General features: G+C 34.1%; 1 protein-coding gene and 1 long non-coding RNA gene across 3 annotated transcripts; both read right to left on the reverse strand.

The window, feature by feature from the left end:
* Window positions 1–269: 269 nt before the first annotated feature.
* Window positions 270–5,752, reverse strand: LOC111230636. Of its 2 annotated transcripts, none has more exons than XM_022757427.1 (8): window positions 5,651–5,752; window positions 4,794–4,895; window positions 3,635–3,904; window positions 2,406–2,510; window positions 1,798–1,869; window positions 1,011–1,079; window positions 867–920; window positions 270–543 (listed from the first exon to the last, which is right to left on the reverse strand). In XM_022757427.1, the coding sequence occupies exons 1-7, from the start codon at window positions 5,709–5,711 to the stop codon at window positions 868–870; spliced, it is 732 nt and encodes a 243-aa protein (XP_022613148.1). In that variant the 5' UTR covers window positions 5,712–5,752; the 3' UTR covers window positions 270–543; window position 867. The 2 variants fall into 2 exon arrangements, with proteins under 2 accessions (XP_022613148.1, XP_022613147.1); XM_022757426.1 differs by having other exon boundaries at window positions 4,614–4,895.
* Window positions 5,753–7,694: 1,942 nt separating this feature from the next.
* LOC111230667 lies at window positions 7,695–9,586 on the reverse strand. Its single transcript, XR_002665456.1, has 3 exons — window positions 9,515–9,586; window positions 8,579–8,647; window positions 7,695–8,170 (listed from the first exon to the last, which is right to left on the reverse strand). It is a non-coding gene; the product is annotated as an uncharacterized LOC111230667 (long non-coding RNA).
* Between the last annotated feature and the right edge of the window lie 360 nt (window positions 9,587–9,946).

Consider the following 9,946-nt stretch of genomic DNA (forward strand, 5'->3'; position numbering starts at 1 on the left):
GGTAACATTTTTTTGTTTTCCATTTAGTTTCAATTTCACTTTCCATTATCAAGTTGCAATTTTACAGTCAATATGTCGTTTTAACATCAATGTCCTTTTAACAGTTTCACTTTTCCTCTTTAACATTTACTTATCACCAGATTATCCTGATTACTAAAATATAATAACAGTGCATTTTTTATTGTCGCTTAAAATTTTCCATTTTCCAGTAATTTGGGTGTTTTCATTTTTGTTAACTGCCATGACAAACTTGTACGAGATTGAAGAAACAGAGTTTCAATGAGATTTAAGTTAAATTTGAATTATCTTGAATCATTTGCAAAAAGTAAATTGTTGTTGTACAAACAAAGAACAAAAGCAAAACAACCAAAAAAACAGAAACAAACAACACTGACGTAGTTCTCATGTCTGTTTTTTTTTTTTATAAAAGTTAAAAGTTAAACTGATAATTAATCATACTGTACTAAATACACAGTTATTGGATCAATGTCCTGTTAGCAGGAAGATGTGATGATGTGGTCTTTATTTGCTCCTGTGGATTTTCTGTAAAACAAAGTTACAATTAAAAAATTACTTTAATATCAATAATGAAGGGTTTAATTCCAAAATGACTGGAATAAAATCAACAGAACTGATGGATAATGATGTGACAAAAAATGTGTGTTTTAGCTGTCATTACTGTTTAGAACTAAAATGATTAGTTGATTAATTATTACATTTCATTGGAAATTAAAATTTAAAGTATAATTAATAGATCTGATAATCAATCAGTCATTTAAACTATTCAATAATATTCACATTGAACTGTATAACCTATAAAAAAGTCATGCTCATGACAAACAAACATGAAGAATGATATATGTCACCTTAATCTTTTGTGTTGACGAAGGAATAAATGGACTCGTTGGGCCGAGATACCACTGTACAATAACACAAATATGAAAATATAAAGTGTAGCCGACCAGACAAATATCAAAGTAGATAAAGATTGACAACAGCTGAGTCTTTACCGGTCTTGTTTCCCGCTGGTTGAGTATGATAGATGGCGGCGTATGTAAGATCATGTTGGTTCGATCCGCCTACAAATGAGACCATTTGTCAACATGAATTTATTCACTTAACGTTTTTAACTTGTTTTACCCCGGATGTTTCCAATTTCTGCCTATAGAGCTCAAATTGATCCTGGATTCTGGTCCAGAAGTAAAGAAATCTATAACAACAACCAAAACTACTAAACTTTTAGCCTTGAAACATTTACCTTAATCAACAGTATGTCCTGTGAGTAACTCAATATGTCTAGATAAGGGCAGTAAATTGTCAACTTTATGAAAGTCACAGTTTGTAATTGTGAGTGCTGTTGTGGATGGGAATTTATTTTATATATGGAAATATGGAAGTGAACTTCTTCATTTTGTGACAAAGAGTGAAGAAAAAACGCTGAATAAGCGATTCCACTGAGTCACAGAAGCTGGTGGGACAGAGGCTGTAGCTCGAGACCATGGCTTTCTATATATGATTGTTTTTTTTTTGTGTGTTTTTTTTAAAAATCACAATAGATAAATAAATAAGTCTGTTTCCTTCAATTGATGATTTCTGCACAACAATTAATTAACATCCTGCATATATTTAGGGTAACGATAGCACTAATCGGTAGCTAGTAAAGCTAAGCTAAATAAGCTAAATAAAAACACAACTACAGAACTGGCAAGTGGCTCATTTAAACTATTGGCAGCTGTCGATCACTTGTTCAGATAATAAAAGGGCACGCTGAAAATAAGGAATGATCTTATTTATCACCTTGTGTGGGTTTGAACACGGACTCGTCTGGTATCTCAGCATAGTCGGTGTCAGCTTGTTGTTCACCACGTCCTGCCAAAAGAACGAGAATGAAATAATCAGTTCATTTTGTTATGGCTAATATTAACTCATAAAACATGATTTATATACTTGTCAATTTTTGTGCTGGAAAACAAGATAATTAAAAGATTATGAAAACGTGTTTCTGCTGATGAAGCATTTAAAATGAACTGACTGTCTGTTTAAAATCAGTGAGATATATTAACAGTCAAAGTTCATTCAAATTACTTGACCTCAAAGAATTATGTTTAAGTAACACTACTAGTTTATTAGCCATATAATTCTAGCCTATTATAATTTACTTTACAAATTAAACTTTTTTCATTTGAATTTAATACACAAAAATAAATTTGTTTTAACTTTTGTATTCAATTAAGAGCATGAATGTGATGAGACGAATGCTCTTCTGATGTCACAAGTAGGAAAGTTTCATGTGTTCATAGAAGGTCATTTTGCCAGGAGCAATAATCATTTTGCAACCACTGACATCACATTAATAGGCATTGCTGCTTGGTTCAGTGAGTTGTGATTCCAGGTCTTTTATTCACCTTGTGTTCTGAATCTGCATCTCCGAAAGAGGAAGAGGATGATAAACACGGTGAGGGCGAGGGGCAGGACCACTCCAAGAACCAAAAGAAGCAGTTTGTGAGCAGCTGAAAGATTAATAACATGTAACATATTAAAACAATACATACACCCATACGGTAAGGTTATAAATATACATAGTATATTGAATTTCCATACTTGAAATATATGTACATATGAAATAAAAACATATGTAACTAGAAATACGGCCTTGCGGTTGTTTGCCTCCACCATTCAGACTAATTTCAGTTTACATCCTTGTTTATCCAGAGTCATAAAAAAAATTGTGTGAAATTTTGTCATAATTAAGAAAGTGTGGCTAAAAAGTGTTTCCTGAGGTCACCATGACCTTGAACTTTGATCTTTGACCACCAAGGTCTAATCAGTTCATCCTTGAGTCTGAGTAGAAATTTGTGCAAAATTTGAAGGGATTCCCTTGAGGAGTTCTGGATATATTGCATTCACAAGGCTAAAATCATGTTTTGTGAGGCCACTGTGACCTTGACCTTTGACCTTTGACCACCAAAATCTAATTAGTTTGTCCTTGAGTCGAGGTGAAAGTTTTTATCAAATGTGAAGAAATTCCCTCAAGGTGTTACTGACATATCGTGTCCGCGAGAATGTGATCAACAGACAGACACTCTGGCGTTATATTGACATATATGTCTAGTCCATACAAATATGTATGATAAGATAGACATTAAAATGAATAAGAAATACATTCATAAGAATGTATAATTTTTACATGGATGCTGCTTTAATAACCCTACATATATAGATTAAATCAATATTGTTAATATATATGCTTGGTAATAGGTTATACCACATAAGAATATATCAAAAGTATATATATATATATATATATATATATATATATATAAAAGTGTGTCCGAACGTTTGACTGATGCTGTGTATCATATATTACATTTCTGTCTGGGCAGACATGATGCAGGGGCGAGCGGTGTAGATAACACCATGGAAACTGAATATCGAAGAGATGAACAACATTACATGACCAACTAAGTTAAGTGAAAGCAATTAGTATTTCTCGTACAATAACCACAGCTGTCTGAGCATGTGTTTTCAGTGGTTTCTCAAATCATATTGGACAGAGAACTTTTGGCTGTATTAGATTAATGTCAGCAGCTGTGGTCATACAATTGTGTTCTGTTCTCCACTTTGTATCTCTCACCTCTCTCAAATCTCTCATCTTTGGTCACATTCAGGTAAACAACTAGTTTTCCCTCGCAGTAGTACAGTCCAGAGTGATTCGGCTGCACGTTTGTTAGAGTCAGCGTCTTGTCCTCAGTGGAGTATTGGAGCCCTTCTGTCTTATTTTGGCTGTAAACAGTGATGTCGATTCCGCTGATTTGTCTGACCAATGTTGGACCATGTGACCCAGTGTCATCAGGGCATTTCAGAGTGATGCTGGTTCCTATTGTAGCATTCTTTACACGTGTTCCTGTACACAATAAATATCCAGAGTGAGTAAAAACCAAACTGTTTTATTGTTTATAGAAGTAAATATAATTGGTGATGTCACATGAAGGATAAGTAGGTAAAAGGTAATTTAACATTACTATCAATGAAATGACTCGTTTATATTCTTTGTCCCATTTGCAAATGTAATGTACATATATTGAATTTCCATATATGAAAAATATGTACATATAAAATAAAAACACATGTAAAAATTATGTATAAAACCTTTTAGAAATTGTAATAATTTCATATATTGACATACAGTATATGTCTAGCCCATACAATGATGTGTGGTTATCTATGCTTATATTGTAGACATTGAAATTAATAAGAAAAACATAGTATATACAATTTGTATATGCATATTGTTTTAATAACCTAGCATATATATATATATATATATATATATATATATATTGAATATATCATTAACAAATTTGCTCGCAATGTGTTATACCATTTAAAAATATGTACATATATACATTTTACAATGAGTATGTTATATGTGTCATAAACTTATATCTTACATCATATATCCGGAGGATGTATATATGGTATATATGGAAACATCACTCTTGATATAGAGACATATATGTCATATATGTCATATATTACATTTCTGTTTCTGTTTCTGTTTATCACAGAGACATGATTTTGAAACAAGAAGAGAAAACACAGTCTGATGTTACCTGATGGGATCACCGTCAGTTTCACAGTTTCATTGTTACAGAGGTATGTTCCACTGTCTGAGACACCAGGGCTCTTAATGACCAGTGACTTAAATTTATCAGCCAATGAACTGTATCGTTTGCACGGGTCATTGTGCCTCTCTTCCGTTTCACCAGTAAATTTAATTAAGTTAACTTTACTTCCATTAGTTAACTGTCTGCTCCACATCACATCACCATCCACAGGGTGCGGACAAGGTAGATTTGCCGGGTTCTTCTCCGCAACTTCTTGATGGATTATTTCTGCAAAAGAGGCAATTTTTCAGAACTCAGATAACGATCCATTTAAGATAGTTTTTCCTTTTATTTCAAGCCTATGGCTTTTTGTTAATTCTAGATAAACAGAACAAACTTACAAAACCCTCCTTCCCATCCCCAATGACACAAGATTCTCAGTAAGAAGGAACTGAACAAGCATAATATTAAAAGATCCCATATTGTATGAAGGTAGATTTCCATGTGTTGTTTGATTATAAAGCAGGTCTCTGTTCTATATTAATATTGCCAAAGTATCAAAGCGCTCAGTCCACAGAGAAATGCACTGAGCCTTTAAACCAGCCGTCAGGATCACCTCGACCCATTATCCAACCTCGCAAGATTTTGTTTCTCTGAGCATTTACGTGAAATCTGGTATATTTTCATTAGATCACTCAGAAAACAGTCAGCCAATAAGTACAGAGAATGTGACCTTTAAATATAAAGAAGTAAATACTGTATATATACTGTGTATGTATGGGATATGTATGGGATTAAACTGGTGTGATTTAACAATGTTGGTCCTGAGCAGACATTTATACATGCTGTATATGTAACAGTAAAGACAGTTTTCCAAATGTTTCAAGCACATGTCATCTACTTACTGAGTTGGAAGATTAAACTGTCAAAAGTATAGAACATACATTTAATATGACCTTAAAAACATATTAAATTATAAAAGTATTAGGACAGGAGATATAAATGAATACACACAGCAACAGATTAAGGTTAAAAATTCTTACCTGCGGAGACATTATAGCCCAGAACGAAGGCGAACAGACAGCTGTAGATCTTCACCATCATCCTGACACAGACTGAAATGATTCAGTACTCTGAATAATGTCTAACCACATTTTCTATGTTGTAAACAGGAAACTGTGTGGACATGTTTCTAAAAAGAAAAGCCTCTTTCTCAATGCATCTCAGCTCAGTGACCTTTTGTGATCAAAGACAGTATTCTAATATGTATGTGATATTAAAGTATTGGTAAACATTATGTCAGAGCTGGAGAACAACATTTTATCATTGATTTAATGTTGTGTCTGTGATGAGAACAAACCTTTAAACTGTGCCAAACCCTGCCAGTAAACCAAAAGCGTTGCGCAACGTTCTTGTGAAATCAGACACACGGACAATTATTGTGTTAGCGGCTTGTAAAGTTAAGTGTGCGATGTTTTGTTCGGTCTGTGCTGCTTGTAACAATAACAATTGTACAGGTTTGTTGTATTGAAGTCAATATTTAAGGTGACGCTTTAAATGGCTGACTGTCAGTGTTGTTTCTTTTAACCGTGACCACAAACTGACCAACAAAATAGTTTGCCATGTTAAAGTCCAAAGTTTTGTTTACGTCCATCCACCTCAACCTGCTTTAAATCCCTCAATATTACTTTGCCCACTGGAGGGCGCTGTTGTTGTTAAGGGGCACTCTCTGAAGAGACTGATGAAATCTTAAGTATTTATTAGTGGATTCATAGTTTATCCATTAATTCTTTTCACAATTACTATTTTGAATGCCTATTAAAAAATATGAAATTAAGGAAATGCTTTATTACTTTTCCTGTGACATCCTTCGCCCCTCCCACAGTCCCATAGGTGAATCACTGAGGTCAAAACTCAGTCAGTCAGCATCTTAACCACAGGCTAAATATTGTAGAAGTGCCCCAGGAAGTGAATATGTTTGAGTATGAAGCAGCTAGAGAGAAAAACAGTGATTGCACAGTTATTTTAGGGCCTATTTAACTTTATTAACTTTTCCCACTGCTAGCAGAGCACAAATAAAAGGGGTGATGCAATCCAGCCTGTGAGGTCATTGACTTACACACAAACAAAAAGAAAAAGAAATTAACTCTGTTTCTGTTAATAATGCACAGAAATAGTAACAGGGAAGGATTTAGGCAGCGCTTGAGACATTGGTGTGAAGGGCGGGGTTGAGTGGAGAGGAAGTGAGAGAACTTCTCAATTTCTTAATTTGAAGATTTTTATTCTATCTTTTATCTCTATTCTCTCTATCATGATTGCACCACTGTTTTTTAATGTCTATGAGGTAAGGCGTTACACAAAATTTTTATTATATTATTATGGGATATTTTCCTTTTTCTGTGACTCCATCATAATCATTAATGTGAAAATCGCTACCATGACCAAACATTTTTACTCATGAAGCACAGACTGGGTTATCATATATTGTACATGAACTAACAACAAAAAAGTAGCCCCTTATTATGTTTAAAGAAGAGTTTTACAAATTTCTAATTACCCACCTTTGTTGTTTTGCGTAGTGACACCAAAGTCTCTGGTAATAGTGGTAATACATTAGTGGTTTCATTAGTGGTGCTACAATAAACAATACAAGATGTAGATGAGACAGCTTTAGAGTCCTGGAATGGTTTCCCTCTGCTTCCAGTCCTTATGCTAAGGTAGGCTAACCCTGGACCTCCAGTGTCTGTGTATTAAACTAATAATAAATACATTTCTGACTCATCTGATTTGGCAAGGTTAGGACGCCCTCTGCTTTCTGGAGTCTCAGGATTTCTTAATGAACAGGGATTTTTACATTAACTGCACAACCTAATTCTGCAAAAGCACCCACAGAGGAGTGTGTGAGGTGACTGGGAACTGAGTAACTAGAACTTGGAACTAGAACAATGAATTTCTTCCTCATTTGGTCGTAGCCCCCACAAAACATAGGCTATATTTAGAGATTTGAACCATCAAAAAAATGTTAGTCACACAGTCGGTTCATTAATAAAAGGAATTGTAAAAAGGAATAATAAATGTGCACATAAGACAATTTATTTGTAAAAGAAATATATCAAGAAGCTTATTTAGAATTATACAAAAACGTGATCAAAAAGCATTTTGTACATACATGAACATATTTCTATCAACTGATCAACATTTAAAAACCATTGATAGTATCATTACATGGACGTATGGCAACGTGCCAAATTAATCCATCATTGACCTTCATACTGTGGTTCAAGGAAAATCATGAAATGTGAATGTGTTTTTTTTCCATATGAATAAACACATTTCACATATTGTATTCTGATTCAACATGTGAACCAATGCAAATGATATTTATCTTAAAATTCATATGTAAGAAGTTGAGTGATTTTGTTTTATTTTATTTTATATTTTTTGTAAGGGCCCCTTTATAATATTTAACTACAAGTAAATATAAAAACACTAATCATATTGATTTTCGACCACTTTGGGTTTCTCCAGTAAACTATAGTAGTTGCTGGTCAGCTGTGACGAACCTGTGGATCAAGAAAAACATTTCGAATTTTAATCTGGATTAAAAATATTAGGCGAACATCTGTTACTCATTCAGTGTCTGTGTGATAGAGATTTTTTGTTTCTGTTATCTCTCATTTTAAAATTAAAGTATATATGAACAGGATCCATATGCAACTATTGTACATGTGTATATATTGAATTTCCATATTGACATATACAGTATATACATAAAAAATAAAAGCACATATGTAAAAATTATATATGAAACCTGTGGCAATGTCACTCTTGATATAGGACATATATGTCATATATTAAATTTCTGCATAGGGAGACATTACATGTACAAAAGACTGTTCCAGTGTCTATGACATTACAGCTCATAAGTAACACTTATGAAGCCAAAATAAGGAGCTAATGATTAAACTGACCTGTATTATTCCCATTGGGCGAAGTGGCACTGATCAAGCATTATGGGGACTCAGCAGGTATTGACGTCTCTGTAAAAAGGAATTAAAATAATGAATATACTGTTTACTGTATGTGATCAGAAGTATATCACCAAAATATCTGCTTAAGTCATTGCATTTACATGCACTGTAGTTGCCAGGTATATAAGTTTGTATAAAAGCAAAACATCAGTCATCACATCCACCACCTAAACCATGACCTTGTTTTGGAAGCATGGCTCTTATTTTAACCATTTAAGCGACAGACTGCAGTGCTTCCTTGAGAATCAGACAGTGTCTCCTGCAAACCATTCATACTGTTTTATTTGTTGGTTAACAAGAAAAGTGACACAAATAGATGAGTAACAAATGAAAAAAATTGCAATCATGGACGGATTACTGACCAGGCCTAGAGAGCTCATGCCAAGTGGCTTGAGAAGTCAGAGCGGCCAAAGCCTCAATGTGAAGTGACCATTAATAGTGTTTGTCTGAAAGGCATTGAGCTCAGAAAGAGAAAACCACAAAGCCACAGAAAATGACTAATCACTGAGAAGTGAGGTGGGTGTTTATGTCATATCTGTTTTGGAAAGTTACAGAAATGGACACCACCCCACCCCCACCCCCCACCCACCAGTCCGATGTCTGTCTGTCTAGTTGAACATCTACTGTGCAGTTCAGACGCACAGAGTATAAAGACTTAGACGCCTTCGCTTTAGCCAAACTTTTGGACAATTAAAAATCTGGAGTTTCATGTATTCATAGCCAAGACATCGTTATATATCAACCTCAGGAAATCAGGTTTCTCTAATCCCCTTAACCAATTACAGAAACCACTTTTCTTGTTTACCTGACTGACCTGGTTACTGAAGTGCACGTTCATGCATTGACTATCAAACAGTCAATAAACACAGGCTTTACCGTTCTTGTTTGCTGTCGGTGGGAGATCATTGATGGTGGAGTATGTGGGATCATTTTGGGTTGATAAACCTGTTAAAACATTCACAAATAAATATCTATAAATCACAACAAAACTATTTTGGTGGGGAAACTTTAGCATTCATGTATTTTTTTTTGACTTGTTCTGGAAATCTATGGAAGTCAACATTGCATTGATCCAGATTTAGGGTGAAAAAGAAAAGGATGAGCTCTGATTAAAGCCTAGCCACATTAATTAGATATGGCTACAGATATTAATTACAACATTGGTATCTTTATTACAAGAAAATAAACTGTAATTATAATCTACTAAGTCACAGTAGCAAAATACTTAAGAGTAACATTTTCCTGTTATTTGGCAGTGGTTTTACCCAAGATAATAGCATAGCTAAAACGGCTAGGCAATGGTGCTAA

The sequence above is a fragment of the Seriola dumerili genome, unplaced genomic scaffold (genome assembly GCF_002260705.1).
Source record: "Seriola dumerili isolate Sdu_G_001 unplaced genomic scaffold, Sdu_1.0 BDQW01000276.1, whole genome shotgun sequence".
NCBI classification, from domain to species: Eukaryota; Metazoa; Chordata; class Actinopteri; order Carangiformes; family Carangidae; genus Seriola; species Seriola dumerili.

What these genes read in the sequence shown, in the direction of transcription:
- LOC111230636 (XM_022757426.1), bottom strand. Translation starts at nt 5,711, where the DNA reads ATGATGGTGAAGATCTACAGCTGTCTGTTCGCCTTCGTTCTGGGCTAT. An exon ending in AGATGAGAGATTTGAGAGAG is followed by an intron (nt 2,511 to 3,634) that starts GTGAGAGATACA and finishes TTAATCTTTCAG; the next exon opens with CTGCTCACAAACTGCTTCTT. An exon ending in CGTGTTCAAACCCACACAAG is followed by an intron (nt 1,080 to 1,797) that starts GTGATAAATAAG and finishes TCTCATTTGTAG; the next exon opens with GCGGATCGAACCAACATGAT.